At 42.4% G+C, this 19,453-nt stretch overlaps 2 protein-coding genes across 4 annotated transcripts in view; one reads left to right on the plus strand and one right to left on the minus strand.

The window, feature by feature from the left end:
* CCT6B (chaperonin containing TCP1 subunit 6B) overlaps positions 1-19,453 on the minus strand; it is a 52,840-nt gene that overhangs the window by 32,786 nt on the left and 601 nt on the right. Inside the window, exon 1 of one of the 3 annotated variants that reach the window (XM_050765641.1) lies at positions 414-667. The exons of 1 other annotated variant lie outside the window; for it this stretch is intronic. In XM_050765641.1, coding sequence (XP_050621598.1) covers positions 414-550 — 137 coding nt within the window. In that variant the 5' untranslated portion in view covers positions 551-667. Of the gene's footprint in view, positions 1-177; positions 394-413; positions 668-19,453 lie in introns of those variants that run through there. One more of the 3 variants, XM_050765643.1, reaches the window with a different exon arrangement.
* Positions 676-2,512, plus strand: ZNF830 (zinc finger protein 830). Its single transcript, XM_050765647.1, has one exon. The coding sequence runs from the start codon at positions 676-678 to the stop codon at positions 1,840-1,842; it is 1,167 nt and encodes a 388-aa protein (XP_050621604.1). The 3' UTR covers positions 1,843-2,512.

The following is a 19,453-nucleotide window of genomic DNA, read 5'->3' on the forward strand; positions in this document are numbered from 1 at the left end:
TGCCCTCCTGGCTCCAAAGCCTGTGCCCTCTCCACTACAATACATTGCCACACAAAATACAAAACTACTTGTTGAATTTATGGACTAAAGGTATACAGTCTTAAAGAGCAGAGAAGTTAAATGCTTTATGTTTCCAATAAGACACTAAATTAACTGACTTTCTAACTGCATATGAACCTTGACGAAAAGTAGGGTGTCGGGGGAGCGTCACAATTTCACTCCTGGGGCCTTCTAGGGGAGGCTTTTCTCCTCCACCTGCACCAGGCGAGAAATACCCTCAGGACAGGGATGAGAATGAGGGAAATCAAGCTCGCAAGAACATCCACAGCGCTCCACGGACGCCTGCCTCAGAGGGCTCCAGGACACCCAACAAGCCCCCGGCCGCCTAACGGCCGCTCCAACCGCCGTCTCACATTTTCATGGTGCCTTTAGGACCCAAGTTGGTCCGCAGCACATCCTGCAACCCTCGGGCGGCGCATATATTGACAGACAAAGCTGCCTGGGCCCGCGCCACCTCAGCCTTGGAGTTTACGGCCTTTATCGCAGCCATAGCCTAATCGTTCACAGGAAAAAAAAAAAAAAGCCTTAGTCGCGATTCTGAGCAAAAACGCCAACGCTACGCCACGCTCTCTTGAACCTCGGCCAATCATCGCCCTTACAGGAAGTGACATTATCATGCCTCGCCGGACGGAAACCAGAATCGCTTTGGGTCTGGTCGCCAAGATGGCGTCCTCCGCCTCCGCTAGGACTCCGGCCGGGAAGCGAGTGGTAAATCAGGAAGAATTGCGGCGGTTAATGAAGGAGAAGCAGCGTCTGAGCACCAATCGGAAACGGATAGAATCTCCATTCGCGAAGTACAACCGTTTGGGGCAGCTGAGTTGTGCCCTGTGTAACACCCCGGTTAAGAGCGAGCTCCTGTGGCAGACTCACGTCCTGGGAAAGCAGCACCGAGAGAAAGTGGCCGAGCTGAAAGGCGCGAAGGAAGCCAGCCAGGGTTCGTCCGCCAGCTCAGCGCCTCAGACCGTCAAGAGGAAAGCGCCGGACGCAGACGGCCAAGACGCCAAGAGAGCGAAGGCCACCTTGGTGCCTCAGGTACAGCCCTCCACATCTGCGTTGCCCACCAACTTTGACAAAATAGGAAAGGAGTTCATTAGAACGACTTCCAGTAAGCCTTCAGGACTCAGTTTACTCCCCGATTATGAAGATGAGGAGGAGGAGGAAGAGGAGGAGGAAGGAGATGGAGAAAGAAAAAGGGGGGACGCCAGCAAGCCGCTGTCCGACGCACAGGGCAAGGAGCACTCAGTTTCTTCTTCGCGGGAGGTAACAAGTAGTGTGCTGCCAGACGATTTCTTTAGTACTAATCCTCCCAAGGCCCCCATAATTCCTCATTCAGGGTCAATTGAGAAAGCAGAAATACATGAAAAAGTGGTGGAAAGGAGAGAAAACACCGCGGAAGCGTTACCAGAAGGTTTTTTTGACGACCCTGAGGTAGATGCAAGGGTGCGAAAGGTTGATGCCCCAAAAGATCAGATGGACAAAGAGTGGGACGAATTCCAAAAAGCCATGAGGCAGGTCAACACTATTTCCGAAGCCATAGTTGCCGAAGAGGATGAGGAGGGACGGTTGGACCGCCAGATTGGGGAGATCGATGAGCAGATAGAGTGTTATCGACGGGTGGAAAAGCTACGGAATCGCCAGGATGAAATAAAAAATAAACTTAAAGAAATCCTGACCATAAAAGAACTGCAGAAAAAGGAAGAAGAGAATGCTGACAGCGATGATGAGGGGGAACTACAGGATTTGTTGTCTCAGGATTGGAGAGTGAAAGGGGCATTGTTATAAGGTTTTAAAGACCCAAGGTTTCTAACAGCCTCTGCTATTGTATAAAAGTGCTGTCTCTCAGTAGTATATCGGTTACTTCATGCCTAGAGATTTGGGTACCTGGATTGCTAAACTGGATTGTTAAGATAAAATGAGCCAGTGAGCTACAGCACTTTGGAAAATTTGTGTAAAATGTTTTTGAGGTAAAGTTGTTTTTGAAATTTCTGAAGTGTTACATACCAAAATGCCAACTGTTCCACAACAGACTTAACTGTATACTTTCGTTGTAAATATTGTACATAGTTAAATCTATATTAAGTAATTCTGTTTTGAATTTTTTTAATTAATAGAAAGACCAACCAGCAAACTTTTAGATGAATGCTCACTGTGGTATTTGTAATGTATTTATCTTCTGAACCCTACATCAAGTTGAAAAGGTTTGTTTTCTTGTTTCTTTGGTTTTTTTAGAACACTTCATGAACACATAAGTCATTATAGGTTAATCAGTTCTCTTAGTATGCTTCATTTTAAAAACAGAAAAATATATGCCAAACACGATCAGCCTCCCTAAACCAGTTTCCCTGGACTAGACCAATGCTGCTCAGATGTGGTTGCACGTGAGAATCACCTATGAAGTATTAAATTCAAGTGTCTGAGGCCTTCCCCTTCAATAAATCTGGGATGAGGTCCAGGCAACTGTTTTTTAAAGCTCCCAGGTTATTCCAATATATGCCAGGATTTAAAGAGTAACTGCCCTAAATCCAGAACCCATTTATGTTTTTCTTTAAATAACATTCCATAAATTTGCTGTTTCTTGAATGAAGGAAATATTATCTTTTATTTATTTCATCCAGCCTTAAATTTTGTTATTTGGTGGTAAATTAGAGTTCCTTGTTTGCAGGTCCTATCTATTGTAGAAAGAATATTTAAGTTGTCTTTCCAGCAGTAACAGTTGGCTCTTGCTGGTCATTGATAGTTTAAATCACTCCTTCCTTTAGAGATTGAGGTACTCAAATAGGAAAAGGGACTTAGCAGTGTTCTGGAGTAGAAATGCATACAGCATATTCAAATAAAAGTGAGCAATAATAATAATAGCTAAGACCTATATAGTTCTTAGTATGGGCCAGGTATGGTTGTAAGTGCTTTACATATATTAACTCAATCTAGTTTCCCTAAATTCCTTTTTTATGGAGAGGAGTACCAAGAGATAAGGTTTGAAAAGCTTTGAATGCTAAGTGAAAACTTTTTATGAAGTTCATATGAAAATGGAGGTTTTGAGCGAAGAATGACATCTGCAAAGAAATATCATGGAACATTAACAGTATATAGAATGGAATGAACACAGGGAGGGTAGAAGGAAACTAGGAGCTATTTGAAAACTATATTTTCAAAAGCGAGGTGACAAGACTGATTAGCTGTGGATTGGGAGAAAAGGAATAGAAGTGAAAGATTTTCAAAGGAATAGCTAAATTTTAGTGACTAGAAGTGGAAGAAGAAAAACAGGAGGGATAAGTACGGAATTCAAGATTTTGTATTTAGTGTCACTGCCTAAAAGGATTTATCTAACACTTATTGAACAGTTGCTGTGTACCACAAATTATTAATAATAATTGTCCTGCTGCCTTTGGCAGTCTTCTTCCTTGAGCTGCTAGCTGATCAGTGATAGCAGCTTCCATTTGATGAGACATGGCTTGCTTGCCTCAAATGTGTGAACCCACTGTTACTCAGAATTTTCCCTTCATTCATCACTATTATGCCAGGAAGAAAGTACAAATATAGGTTTGAATGGTGGGCCCAGTATTGCCTTGGCTAACAATCTAGTGGAGTACTGTCCACTAAAGATATAATGCTGCTGGGTGTGGTGGCTCATGCCTATAATCCTAGCACTTTGGGAATCCGAGGCGGGTGGATCACTTGACCTCAGAAGTTCAAGACCAGCCTGGGCAACATGGCAAAACCCCATCTCTACAAAAAATACAAAAAAAAAAAATTATCTGGGTGTGGTGGCATGCACCTGTAGTCCCAGCTACTTGGGATGCTGAGGTGGGAGGATCACCTGTGCCAGGGGAGGTGGAGGCTGCAGTGAACTGTGATTGTGCCACTGCACTCCCGCATGGGTAACAGTATGACCCTGTCTCAGAAAGTCAAAAAATACAATGCAAGCCATAAATTTTACATTTTCTAGTAGCCAAAGTAAAAAGAAGTAAAAGTAGTTTTAATGTGTTTTATGCCCAGAATATTAATGTTCCAATATGTAGTTAATATTTAAAATCAATTATTTTTACTACATTTTTGAAATCTAGGTGTATCTAACAGCACATCTCAGTTTAGACTGGCCACACTTCAAGTACTGAATAGCCATATGTGACTAGTGACTACTATAAAAAACAGCATAGATCTAAAGAGTAAGGTATCCAGGTGAAAAGATAAACATGCTCAGGAGGTAGCCAGCATCCAATTTAACTAGAGCAGAGGGTTCACTCCTGGCAACAGTGGGAATTATGGTTGAAAATACAGATTAGGAACATGTGGAGGACCTTAAATACCAAGCTCTAAGGAATGTGAACTTTCTAAGTTAACAATTTACCCTTGTAGATTGAGTCCTTAATTGTAACACTGCTTAATAAGTGCCAGGTGTGTGTTACTAATGTGAACCCCCCCATTGGGCTTTTAGGAAGCCCTCAAAATCTGATTCTCAAAGCTCCATTCCAGAGCAGTAGAAATGGGGCCCTGACCATAATCAGTGCCCAATGAGTCCTTGTTGAATTTGAGGTCAGTGTAAACAGCTACAGGAGCTAGTGCATCTTTCCTGATCCACTTATACATTGGAAAGCTCCATTATTATACCTTCTCTGAGCTAAGTCAAACAGGTTTTGGCATTTGACTGAATACCATCATTGTTCCTAAATTGTAAGAATTGTTCCCAAGGACTCCTTCCAGTCACTTCTCATTTTAGAAAGCCCCCTAATTCAGCCATCATCACAATATAGAAGTGTAAATGCTATAAAGGTATCCTCTCACCCAGCTTCACTTACCAATTTAAATCAATACACCTAACTTGGAAGAAGGAAAAAATGCTGATCCAACTAGCCTTCAAATGTATATGTGTCCAGTGCCTTAAAATTTGCTATTTAATGATGGAAGTAATTACTGCTTTTTACACACCAGGGGACAAAATAGGCTATGGAATTAAAATTGCAGGAGAAAATGTAATTTAGGCCTAAAATCTTTAATAGTAACAATCACTAGATTAGTGTGTAGTAAGGGAAAGAACCATGGAATTGGAACAGAAGACCTGCATTCAAGTTTCCACTCTACTTTTTAATGGTTAATGAGCTTGGCCAAGTCACGTCTCTGAGCCTTAATTTGCTCCACTATAACATGAAGATATGTAATTCCTCACAGGGGTATGGTGAGAGTCCAGCAAGACATGGACTCATTCTGATGAACACAGAATGGAAGATCTTAATGGAAATAGTGTGTTTCCTGTCAAGTACCAATTGGCTAGCTGTTTGGCTAGATGTTGTGCCGGGGGTTTGAGTAAATATTCATAGGAATGATGACTAGATAGATAACCTTAGATTGCTTTTTCAAACTAATAGTCTTAGCCTATATAATACCAGGAGTATAGAAGATTTAAACTTGAACAAGGGCCGGGCTGTGTGGCTCACACCTATAATCCCAGCATTTTGGGAGACCGAGGCAGGCAGATCACCTGAGGTCAGGAGTTTGAGACCAGCCTGGCCAACATATAGTGAAACCCCATCTCTACTAAAAAATAAATAAATAAACACAAAAATTAGCTGGGCCTGGCAGTGCATGCCTGTAATCCCAGCTACTTGGGAAGCCAAGGTGGGAGAATCACTTGAACCCGGGAGGCAGAGGTTGCAGTGAGCTGAGATCGCACCAGTGCACCCCAGCCTGGGTGACAAAGCAAGACTCCATCTCTCAAAAAAAAAAAAAAAAAAAAAAGTTTGAACAGGGGGAAAAAAAAATGCCAAAACTCCCCACATTCAGTTTTACATCTACATTTCCTCCCTCAGTGATCTCATCCATTCCTATGGGTTTAAATATCACCTTGTATTGAAGATTCCCACTTTATATCTCCAACCTTGTCCTTCCTCCTAAGCTTCTGGCTTGGCTAAGTACCTACCTAACATTCCACTTCGAGATTTAATAGGTGTGCAAAATAGAATAACTCTCAAACAGAGCTTTGATTTTCTTCTCAAACCTGTTCTCAGGTTTACTGAGAACTTGTCTCAATAAATTTTACTGAGTAAATTTTACTGAGACTTGTCTCAGTAAATGGCACCACTACCCACCCAGATGCTCAAGGCAAACCCTGGGGGCCATCATTCATTGTCATTCCTTTCCCTCAAATCTAATGCACTAGTTAAGTCCTGTCCATTCTACCTCTAAAATATGCCTAAAATCTGTCCACTTCTTTCTCACTGGCCCTAGCCACCAACATCTCATTCATTGTTGCCTATCCCCTCACCCTCATCACAATCTATTCTCACAGAGTAGTCAGAATGATCTTAAAATTTTAGATTAAGACACTTCATCATTTAAAACCATTATATGCTTCCATCACACTGGGGGGTGGTGGGGGTAAGAAATCCAAGCCCTTATTAAGTCCACATGGTATTCAGGGGTTGCTAATTCAAATGTCTACTACTTACAAACTGATGACACTAAGCCCCATTAAAGTGGTGTGGAAGGGGACAGGAGAGCATAACTGTTCTACGTTGAATGCAACTGTTATTCAGGAATAACGGCCTGGCATAGTGGCATGGACAATTTGTTTTTTGGTTTTGGTGGTTTTTTTTTTTTTTTGGTTTTTGGTTTTTGTTTTTGAGACGGAGTGTCGCTCTGTCGTGCAGTGGCGCGATCTCGGCTCACTGCAACCTCTGCCTCCCAGGTTCACGCCATTCTGCCTCAGCCTTCTGAGTAGCTGGGACTACAGGTGCCCGCCACCATGCCTGGCTAATTTTTTTGTATTTTTAGTAGAGACGGAGTTTCACCATGTTAACCGGGATGGTCTCGATCTCCTGACCTTGTGATCCGCTTGCCTTGGCCTCCCAAAGTGCTGGGATTACAGGCACGAGCCACCACACCCGGCCCCAATTTTTTTTTTTTGACTTAAGATAAATTGCAAGTCAGGATTGTTTTTCAGTGAAATATCAAAAACACTGTGGGCTGAGTGTGATCTGTGGACCCGCACCTTGTGACATACCTCTCTGACTTCATCTGCTACACATTTCCCCTTAATTCTCTATTTCCCAGTTCACTAGCTAGCTTTCTAGCCCTCGGATGTGACATCTTAGGGCTCACACCCTTGTGGTTTTCTCTGCTTGGAATGTGACTTCAGATAGCATGGCAGTCTTCTCAATCATTCAGTTCTCAGCTCTAAAGTCCCTTTCTCAGATGGCATAAACAGCCACCTGTCACTCAAAACACTTTATGAATTCACTAAACATCACTATCTTAAGTTAGCTTGTTTATTTGTATCTAACTCTCCCCACTAAAATGTAAACTCCATGAGAGCAGGGATCTTGTCTGTCTTAGCTGCAACCTAAAATAATGTCAGACACATAATAGGACTCGATAAACACCTGTTGAATGAATACCACCCACATAGCTGGAAGTTGCTTGGGAAAGTGGCAGAAAGATCAAGCTGACTACAGAAATCAGAACCAGAGTAAGTCAGTCAGCAGCTTGGACAGAGGGCTGAGGTACTTTTTTCCTACTATGCGTCTTCCTTACTTCTCTGGCACACGAAGCCCTTACCTATTCTGAGCACACAACAGGGCAAGGAGGTATACACAACAGCCTCTAGGGTGCAATGGGCCACCTTCACAGTTAGCCAACAGGAATTCCTCATAGCACCAAATAGGCAAAGAGGGACCTCCACATGTCAGCGGGAGCTCTTGGGCAACCTTGATACCAGGAGGAAGAAAGTGGCAGGGCAAGATCACAGAGCCAGCAAGCACTCACTATTCCCCAGCCACGCTCACCCCTTGTCTCTTGGCAGTCAAAGCCTTTCAGAGTGCATCTATGCACTTAGCCATCCTTCACTGTAAGTACCCCCAGTCTCTCAGAGGAGGAAACCAGCTCCATCTGGCTGCACCTCCATTTTGCTAGCAGCATTTGGTGAGCTTCAAGCACACTGGGAAGCCAAGAGTCATCTTTAGGGGAATGAGGAGGACCACACGAAGCAGTTGATGATGTGGTGTTCGTTGTTTTCATTGTTGTGTATTGTTTGTTTGCTTGTTGTTTTGCCAAGTGTAGTTACAAGGTGGTATCAATCAAGCCAGCTGATCAGGTTATTAATAATAGCTACTATTGACTGGATACCTACCATATGGGTGGCCCTATGCTAGGGCTTGGTATACACCACATCACATCCTCACAACCCTGTGAAGTATATGAAATCTTCATTTTACAGATGAGGAAGCTGAGGTTCTGAAGTGAAACAACTGACTCATGGCAACAATCCCAAAGCCCTTGTTCATTATTATTTAATATTAATATATACTTGCATAGAGTATTTTTTACTCACCAACTGATATGGTTTGGCCGTGTCCCCACCGAAATCTCATCTTGAATTCCCACGTGTTGTGGGAGGGACTCAGTGGGAGGTAACTGAATCATGGGGACAAGTCTTTCCTGTGCTGTTCTCATGATACTGAGTCAGTCTCAGGAGATCTGATGGTTTTAAAGAGAGGAGTTCCTCTACACAAGTTCTCTCTTTGCCTGCTGCCATTTATGTAAGACGTGACTTGCTCCTCTTTGTCTTCCACCATGATTGCCAGGCCTCCCCAGCCATGTGGAACTGTAAGTCCATTAAACCTCTTTCTTTTGTAAATTGCCCAGTCTCGGGTATGGTTTTATCAGCACCATGAGAACAGACTAATACACCAACTTTTACATCGGTTTTCTTCATCTCACCACCCCCCACCAAGAGTGAAACAACTATTATCACTCCATTTTAGATGTTTAATGACTTGTCCAAGGTCACTCAGTAAGTTAATCACTAAGACCAGATGTAACCTGATTTCCCAGTCCAATATATTTTCTATATTTAATAATAAAATGTGCAAAACATGACAGGATCCCCAAAATAGCAATAATTTAAGATGAGGGAAGTTTGCTGTCAAGGTTAAAGCAGTTCAGTGCTTTTCACAATCCCTTGCTAGGCTGGGAAGTCCTCTTTGTTGCAGGGCGTTATCCTCAGATTTTCTCCACACACTCCCAAATGCTCTGCCTTACCTCATTTCGCCAGCAATAAAGTGTGTACTCCTTAGTGGTCTCTGATGGGAGGAAGAACGATGATTTCAGTTCTCAGAAATCCCAATGGGAAACAACAGCTACAAAGTACCCTGTGATCCACCGCTTTTTGACAAGGTGACCTTGGGCGAGTTACTTCACTTAGTTTCCTCAACCATTAATATAATCCAAGGAGAGTAATAGTTCCTGTCTCCTAAGATTAAATGAGTTAAACGCATGTCAATGTTTTTAATATAGCATCTGAGCCATATAGTAAGCACTCACTAAATGTTGCCTGTTATTACTGTACTGTATGGTTTCTGTATTCTAGGAGACTGCCCTTCCTCCACATGACCATCCACACAGGGTATCTGAGGGAAAATGCTTTTGCTCTTTTTGGGATAATTTAGAAGTAGAAGAGGCACTAGATTAAGTACAGTTATTTCCCAAGGTGGCTTAGACCCACTTGCTTCCATTCATTCCCTCTCATTTGTATATTTGACATTTATTAAGAACCTACTCTATGAGAGTTCCTAGGGATTCAAAGATGAATAAAATGTAGCCCTGAACAAATGGATCTCAGTCTAGATCAGAGCTTTTCAACCCCATCGCTATTTTTGTTTGTTTGTTTGTTTGGTTGGTTGTTTTTCTGAGATAAGGTCTCGCTCTGACGCCCAGGCTGGAGTGCAGTGGTGTGATCATAGCTCACCTCAGCCCTGAACTCCCAGGCTCAAGTGATCCTCCTGCTTTAGCTTCCTGAGTAGCTAGGGCTACAGGCACGAGCCACCATACTCATCTATTTTTCCCCCTTTTTTTGGTAGGGACAGTGTCTCCCTGTTACCAAGGCTGGTCTTGAGCTTCTGTACTCAAGTGATCCTCCTGTCTCAGCCTCCCAAAGTGCTGGGATTGCAGGCATAAGCCACCACACCAGGCTTCCCTCTACACTATTGACATTTGGGACTGGATAATTCTTTGGGCTGGGGGTCTGTCCTTTGCATCGTAGGATGTTTGGCAGTATCCCTGACCTCTGCCCACTAAATGTCAGTGGCACCGTCACAACCCCCCACCTCATCGTGTTAGCTAAGAGTAGCCCCCAGTTGAGATCTACTGGTCTGTTTACAACTAACTATAATATAATATGATAAAATATGTTTGTGCAAAGTGTTGAGTGGGCAGTGTGTTGGAGGAGCAACTGACTGCGGGGAGGAGGGCTCAGAAAGCTTCTGAGGAGGGAAAATTAGCACTCAGCATTGAAGGACGAGAAAGACTGTGCCAAGCAGTGAAGGAGGGAATGAGTATTGTGGACTAAGGTAATAGTGGCACAGAGACATGGAAAGTATGCAGTGCAGGGGAAACTGTCACCTCAAGTACATGGAAGGATGTGGTGGAAATAGGACAGGAAGTCCACTGGGACTAGATTTACAAAGAACCTTGCGTGTGACCCTAAGCAATTTAGACTCCAGCCCAAAGGCAGAAATCCAGCATGGGAAGGAAGAGAAAAAAGCACATTCATTTCTTGGAAAGACTTAACATCCTCAACTGGGAAAAGAGAGAGAAGATGGACAAAAATGACTAATTCCTTCTTTTAATCTGGATTTTCTTTCCAGTTATGGATTGGCTCTTCAGCCCACAGCCTCTACACTCCTCCAAATGAGAAGGAAGAAAAACTAGAGAAGCCCTCCTATTTTAGAACACAAGATTCACTCGAGAAAAAGACTCAATTTTACTCCTCCAAATAGTCCTTGAAGCTACTTGAAAACCTCTCATAGTAGAAACTGATATATTCCTTTGGTTGATGTCTTTTTATTTTAATTTTCAAAAAGTTTAGGAAATAGAAGCACACGGGGAAGTACAGAAAATAATATAACAAACATCTTGTACCCATTATCCAAAAATTCCTTTGAGAAATAGAAAAGTACAGAACACAGCTAAAACCCAAGTTAAAGAGAGTTTAGGTTTTAGATAGATGCTTGGGCAGGAGGAACCTGGCTAACATTCACAGCATCAGACATCAGTGTGCAGCTTCTGGATGAAGGGCTGTCTCACCTAGTCTGTGCAAATGGGCCCATTTCAAAGACAATGGTTCCCTAACCCAACTATATCCAATGCCCTATGCTGACCTACTCAAGGAGATTCTAGGTCAGTTTAACATTGGAAACAGCATGTTAAACAAGTTCTTCACGTAGTTCTGCAGTGGCAAAAACCAATGCTTAAAGCAATAACGTAACCTGTTGACCTATTCATCTGTTGATAACAGATCCTGCCTCACAAGTTTACTCTGACGATTAAATACATACACACATGTTGCTTAGCACTGGCATATAAGAAGCACTCAGTAATACTTATTAACAATAATCAGTGTTCACTGAGTACTTCTTTAGTGTACACTATGGTACAAGGGTCTGCAAGGAATTCAAAGGTATATATCAACCTCTTCCTAAAGGCAGAGTCTGAGTTTATCTTATTCACTCAATGCCCTGCACAAAGCAGACACTCAAGTAATACTTATTGAATAAATGAGTGAAAAAGTGGCCCTGACCTTCAAGGAAATTACAATCTGGTTGTATTATAAATAGTATATAAGAAACTGGGCAGGGGCCAGGTGCGGTGGTTCAAGCCTGTAATATCAGCACTTTGGGAGGCTGAGGTGGGAGAATCACTTAAAGCCAGGAGGTCAAGACCAGCCTGGGCAACATGGCGAGATGCCATCTCTACATAAAAATTAGCTGGGAGTGGTGCAATCCCAGCACTTTGAGAGGCCGAGGCAGATGGATCACCTGAGCTCAGGAGTTCCAGACTAGCCTGGGCAATATGGTGAAACTGTGTCTCTACGGAAAATACAAAAAATTAGCCAGTTTTGGTGGCGTGCACCTGTGGGTCTCAGGTACTTGGGAGGCTGAGGTGGCAGGATTGCTTGAGCCTGGGAAGTGGAGGTTGCAGTAAGTCAAGATTGCACCACTGCACTCCAGCAAGACTGCATCTCTGAAAAAAAAAAAAAAGGAAATTGGGCAGGACCAAAATATTAAACTACTGGTTATATGCAGTGTAAAGAGGGCTAATCAAAAGTCTAGGGTCTGAGTCCCACTTTGCCGCCCATTAGCTGTGATATTTACCTGGTCAGTTTACTCTCTGAGCCTTAGTTTTATCCTCTTGGAGTATTAGGCTATGTCTGGGTACTAAGGACCCTCCCAAGAGGATCTATCACCAAGACCAAGATAGGAGCTGCAGGCAGGGGAGGTGGCAGCATGGGTGGTCAGGAATGCTTCAAGAGGGCTAAAGTGGCACTTCCCAGAGAAGGAAAGAAAAGGGGTAGAGGCTCTCCCAATGTACAGGAATGGCAGGAGGAACAAGAGAGGTAAAGTGTTCAGCTCAGTCTTCAACCTCTGCCACTGCACCAAAGCTAAAAAACCAGCTATCATCAAAACTACCTTAGCAACCAGCCCCAGAGCCCTGTAAAGGAAAACTTAGGTCTACCTCTCAAATAGGCTCATCTCTTCAAAAAACATATTTCCCTCTGAAAATTATTAACTTGTCTCCTGAAAAACATAACCACCAGGACTTCATGCTAGAAAACCCAACCCAGGAGTTCAAGGAAGATGGTGGCAACTTTTGAGTTTTCCTCACACCACATCTGTGACCTCATCTTCTTAACCCCGTCCCATAACCTCATCCCAGAACCTCTCTGTCATGGATCAGCTACTCCCAAAGGCAAGTATGACTCCTCTCAGCTCTGCCCTTCCTCAACCTGACAGCCGTAGCACAACATATTCAAAGGAGAGGCCAAGAAACCCCCCTGGTTAAGAACCAACCTCCGCAGCCTTTATTGAGAATGAAGAACAATGAGCTGATGTGAATTATTATATCTTTCTACAGCTGTTCCCTTTTAAATATTTATCCTGGCAAATACCACCACCGTTTTTTACAACTTATTTTAATTGTGTGACTATTAAGCAAACCAACCCATAAAATCAGCTCTTGCTGCTGGGATTTATGTGATTCATAGACCACAGCTTATTAAAAAAGGGAATCCACCGAGAACAGACTAGCCTTACAAGTGCCCCTCACTGTCTCTAGGAAGGTGTCAAGCCTTTTCCCAATTCTTGCCTGTGGCTCCCAAGCTACCAGTTAGTAGCATAGAACGTGAACAGAATCTACCCATTTCCTTACGGCTCTTTTTCTTTGTAACAATCCTGATGAGTCTTAACTGGAAGTCAGGGATAGAACAGTCTTAAAGGAGGTAGTTGAAACTTTTAAGAGGCTCACAAACAGGATAGATGCCCTAGAGGATTTACAGTCAAGGTCTGTGGAAAGAACTTAATTGAGGACTTTGAATAGCTAGGAACAAGCATGAGGTATCCGGATTATTCACCACCAACTTAGTTCTTGTTTGGATCATAAAACTGCTTTGAGACTCCATAAAAGCTCTTCACCAAAACTGCGCATGCACACAAATGTTTATATAACATTTCAGGAAATTCAAGGACACCCCTGAGCCCATCCACAGTTCCCCTAGGGGTCTATACGCCTCAGTTATTTCTTACTATCATTGTTACCACCCAAGCTGCCTTCATCTCTCCCCTAGATTATTACCATAGCTACCTGACTCATCTCCCAACTTTTCTACACAACAACCAGAGTGATAGTGATCCTGTTAAAACCTAAGTTAGATGACACGATTTCCCTGCTCAGTACAATCCACTAGCTTCCCTCCTCACCTGGAATAAAAGCCAATGTCTTTGCAATGTCTTACAAGACCCTACAGGATCTGTCTCCTTGCTTTTCTCAACCTTAACTCCAGCTGCTCTACCACATGGATCTCCTTGCTATCGTCCCAAATGACAGTCACATTTTTGGCCTCCATGCCTTTATCTAATGCTCCTTCTATCCTCAATCTGCATGGGGCTGACTCATTTCTTCAAATCTTTTCTGTTGTTACTTGTCAGTGAGGCCTTCCTGACCTCTATTTAAAACTGCCGCCCTGCCCCTGCTCTGCATGTTCCACCCTCCTCTGCTTTCTTCTTCTCCATGGCATCCACTCACTTCTTACACCTTATGCATTTTACTTCCCTGTTTGTAATTTATCTCCCACACTAGTTTGCTCCATGAGGGCTGGATTTTTGTCTGCTTTGTTTCGCTACTGTATTACACTCCTGGAATTGTGCCTGACACAGAGTAGGCACTCAATAAATACTTGGCTGACCAATCAATGACTGAGTGATTACACTCTGTAGTGGTATGAATGAATCCAGGTTGGATAGTGCAGGAGAATGTACATTTATTGAAATGCCTCTAAGTGCCAAGCAGTTTGCAAGCTGATATCAGTCATCTCATTAATTGGTACCCACAATCCCAAGAGTTATTTTTATCCTCATTTCACCACCACCCCAAAAATGAAATACTTAAGCATAAATCTAATACAATATGTACAAGAAGTATATGAGGAAAACTACAAAGCCCTAATAAAAGAAATCAAAGACAAACTAATCAATAAATATTCCATGTTCATGGATACAAATACTCAATATTGTCAAGATGTCAGTTCTTTCCAATGTGATCTGTATATTCGATACAATCCCAATCAAAATTCCAGTAAGTTAGTTTGTGGATATTGGCTTTAGAAACTGATTCTAAAGTTTATGCGAAAAAGCAAAAGATTCAGAATAGCCAACACAATATTGGAGGAAGAGAACAAAGTTGGAGGACTGACATTATCTAAGTTAAGACTTGCTATAAAGCTACAGGAATCAAGACAGTGTGGTACTGGTCAAAGAACACACAAATAGACCAATGGACCGAATACACAGCCCACAGACAGACTCACATAGTCAGTGATCTTTGACAAATGACCAAAAGCAATACAAACAAGAAAACAGTCTTTTCAAAAATGGTGTTAGATCAACAGGGATCCACATGGCAATCATTGAATCTAGACAGATCTTACACCCTTCACAGAAATAAACTCAAAATAGATCACAGACCTAAATGTAAAACTATCCCCATTTCATGGTGAAAACTGAGACCCAGAAAGTTAAGAAAATAGATAAAAGTTACAGACAGCTGGTAGTGGAACATAATTCAAACCTGTCTGTGCAAATCCAAAGCCCTGCTCTTCCCACCACACTTTGCCTCATTCTCCTTGGTACAGCAGTTCCCACTTTTCTTTTTTCTGAGACAGAGTCTCGCTCTGTCTCCCAGACTGGAGTGCAGTGGCGCGATCTCAGCTCATTGCAACCTCCACCTCCCAGGTACAAGTCATTCTTCTGCCTCAGCCTCCTGAGTAGCTGGGATTACAGGCGCATGTCACCATGCCTGGCTAATTTTTGTATTTTTAGTAGAGATGGGCTTTCACCATGTTGGTCAGACTGGTGTCGAACTCCTGACCTTATGATCCACCCACCTCGGCTTCCCAAAGTGCTGGGATTACAGGCATGAGCCACCACACCCAGCCAGTTCCCACTTTTCTAAAGAAATGCAACTGCCAGCTTTTGTACCTAGTTCCATTTCTTTTGCACCTAGTTCCATTTCACAGCAGGGGACCTGAATCAGAGATAATCAGGGGGTCCAGGGAGCTCTCGTCAAGCAAAAATCAACATTTAGAGCCTGAGTCTTTGCAAGTTTATATCAAATATTGTTACGATATAATAAACATCCTTCTAGGGGATCTTATCACTTCCAGAGTTTTATTCATTCATTCCATTCACTCATGAGTTTCATTCATTATTCACAAATATTTGTTGAGTATCTACTGTGTGCCCAGCACTGTTCTAGGCACTGAGCATATGGCACAGATGCCGCCCTCCACATGTAGGTTTGAAATCTAAGGCACTGCACTCTAACAGAAATATAGTGTAAGCCAAACATGCAGTTTTATATTTTCTAGTCGCCACATTTTCAAAAAAGTAAAAATAAACAGGTGAGATGATCTTTAATAATATATTTTATTTAACACAACATATCCAAAAAATCACTTCAATAAATAATTAACATAAAGATAGGACAGTCTTGAGTCATTTAACAACAGGATACGTTCTGCGAAATGCATTGGAAAGTGATTTGGTGATGGGAATATCGTAGAGTGTACTTACAAAACCTAGATGGTATGGCCAACTACATACCTAAGCTATATGGTATAGCCTATTGCTCCTAGGTTATAAACCCATACAGCATGTTACTATACTGAATACTGTAGGCAACTGTAACACAATGGTAAGTATTTGTGTCTCTAAACATAGGCAAAGTACAGCACACACACACACACACACACACACAGACACACACACAAAGGTATAAAAGAAAATGGTCCGAGGTGGGTGGATCACCTGAGGTTGGGAGTTTGAGACCAGCCTGACCAACATGGAGAACCCCGTCTCTACTAAAAATACAAAATTAGCCGGCCGTGGTGGTGCATGTCTGTAATCCCAGCTACTCGGGAGGCTGAGGCAGGAGAATCGCTTGAACCTGGGAAGCGGAGGTTGCAGTGAGCTGTGATCACGTCATTGCACTCCAGCCTGGGCAAGAAGAGTGAAACTCCATCTCGAAAAAAAAAGAAAAAAAAAAAGAGTGCACCACATAAGGCACTTACCATGAACGAAGCTTACAGGACTAGAAGTTGCTCTGGGTGGGTCAGTGAGTGAGTGGTGTGGGAATATGAAGGCCTAGCACATTATTCTGCCTTACTCTGGACTTTATAAACTGTATACTTAGGCAACACTAAATTTACTTTAAAACTGTCTTCTTTTTTCAATAATAAATTAACCTTAGCTTACTGTTAACTTTTTTACTTTATAAGCTTTTTAATTTTTCTTTCTTTCTTTTTTTTTTTTTTTTTTTTTTTTTTGAGATAGTCTCACTCTGTTGCCCAGGCTGCAGTGCAGTGGCACAATCTCAGCTCACTGCAACCTCTGCCTCCCAGGTTCAAGAGATTCTCCTGCCTCAGCCTCCCAAGTAGCTAGGATTACAGGTGCATGCCACCATGCCCGACTAATTTTTGTATTTTTAGTAGAGATGGGGTTTCGCCATGTTGGCCAAAGTGTCTTCCAAAGTGCTGGGATTACAGGTGTGAGCCACCGCGATGGGCCCTGTTTGTGTTTTAAACTAAGAGTTATTACAAAAGAATCAAGTATTTTAAAATTAAAATAGCTTAGCTGGGCACAGTGGCTCACGCCTGTAATCCCAGCACTTTGGGAGGTTGAGGCGGGCAGATCACCTGAGGTCAGGAGTTCGAGACCAGCCTGGCCAACAAGGCGAAACCCATCTCTACTAACAATATAAAAAAATTATCCAGGTGTGGTGGTGGGCACCTGTCATCCCAGCTACTTGGGAGGCTGAGGCAGGAGAATCTCTTGAACCTGAGAGGCAAAGGATGCAGTGGACTGAGATCGTGCCATTGCACTCCAGCCTGGGTGACAAGAGCAAAACTCTATGTCAAACACACACACAGACACACACTCACAAACAGCACAGTCGTATAAAAATATTTTTCTTTTTTAAATAAATTTTTTTCTTATAAATATGTTGCCCAGGCTGGTTTTGAACTCCTTCTGCCTCAGCCTCCCAAAGTGCTAGGATTAGAGATGTGAGCCACTGTGCCCAGCCAATATTTTTGCTTTATATCCTTATTCTATAAGCTTTTTCCTATTAAAAAAAATCCTTTTACTTTTAAAACTTTTTTGTTAACAATTAAGACACAAACACACACATTAGCCTAGTAAGCCTACACAGGGTCAGAATCATCAATATCACCATCCTCCACCTCTATATCTTGTCCTACTGGAAGGCCTTCAGGGGCAATATCATGCATGGAGCTGTCATCTCCTATGATAACAATGTCTTCTTCTGGAATACCTCCTAAAGGACCTACCTGATGCTGTTTTACAGTTAGCTCTTTTTTTAAGTAAGTAGTAGTATACTCTAAAATAACAATAAGGCTGGGCATGGTGGCTCATGCCTGTCATCCCAGCACTTTGAGAGGCTGAGGCAGGCAGATCACTTGAGGTCAGGAGTTCGAGACCAGCCTGGTCAACATTGTGAAACCCCGTCTCTACTAAAAATACAAAAATTAGCCGGGCGTGGTGGTGGGTGCCTGTAATTCCAGCTACTCCAGAGGCTGAGGGAGGAGAATTGCATGAACCTAGGAGGCAGAGGTCGCAATGAGCCGAAATCCTGCCATTGCACTCCAGCCTGGGAGACAAGAACAAAACTCTGTCGCGCAAAAAAAAAAAAAAAAAAATTATTAGCCCATCGCGGTGGCAAGTGCCTGTAGTCCCAGCTACTCGGGAGGCTGAGGCAGGAGAATCACTTGAACCTGGGAGGCGGAGGTTGCAGTCAGCTGGGATCGCGCCACCACACTCCAGCCTGATCAACACAGCAAGACTGTCTCAAAAATTAATTAATTAATTTAATGACAATAAAAGGTATAGTATACTAAATATATAAACCAGCAATATTGTCCCTTATTATCAAGTATTATATACTGTACATAATTGTGTGTATTATGCTTTTATACTGGCAATGCAGTAGGTTCATTTCCACCAGCATCTCCACAAACACATGAGTAATGTGCTGTCACTATATGACACTATATGACAGTTCCATTATAATCTTATGGGACCACCCTATTATATTTGGTCCATTGTTGGCCTAAATGTCATTATGTGGTACATATTATTAATGAGATATTTTACTTTTTTTAGTATGAATTTTTTGGTTTGTATTTTCTTCACTTATAGCACATCTCAATTCCATGCAACATTCAAGTGCTCAATAGTCACCTGTGGCTGTGATTACAGCACTGGAAAAAGACAGATACCATTGAGGAAACTTAAAAAAAATGTAGCAAATGTAGAGATGTGCTCAAGATCACTCAATTATCATAGCTAGGACGTGAGTCTCCAGTGACCTTCCAATTCCAAAGCCCTGGTTCATTCTGCTGCGCATTAAAAACAGGTTTTACTCCCCTCCGAACATTAGAATCGCAGTTAAACTTACTCAACCAAACTTAATGTATCCAATACAAAACTCATCCTTCTGCCCCTAACACCTCCTCTGCCTCTCTATTTTCTATTTCAGTTGATGGTACCCTTATCTTTCTGCTCACTCAAATTATTATTATTTTATCCATAAATGAGCACTTTATTTAGATCATTTAAATTCTAAATGATCTTCAAAACCACACTTTACTCTCCACCCCAACTAGCTGAATTTCATCTCCCACATGGGTCACTATGAGAACCTTCTGATTTGTTCCCTTGCCTCAGTCTCTCCCCACCCAGCTTCAACAGTATTCCCTAAGACTCTTCATGGCTCTCCACCCTCTACAGAGTAAAGACGAAACTCTTCATCACACAGCACAGAATTCTCTCGG

The sequence above is a fragment of the Macaca thibetana genome, chromosome 16 (assembly GCF_024542745.1).
Source record: "Macaca thibetana thibetana isolate TM-01 chromosome 16, ASM2454274v1, whole genome shotgun sequence".
Classification (NCBI taxonomy): domain Eukaryota; kingdom Metazoa; phylum Chordata; class Mammalia; order Primates; family Cercopithecidae; genus Macaca; species Macaca thibetana.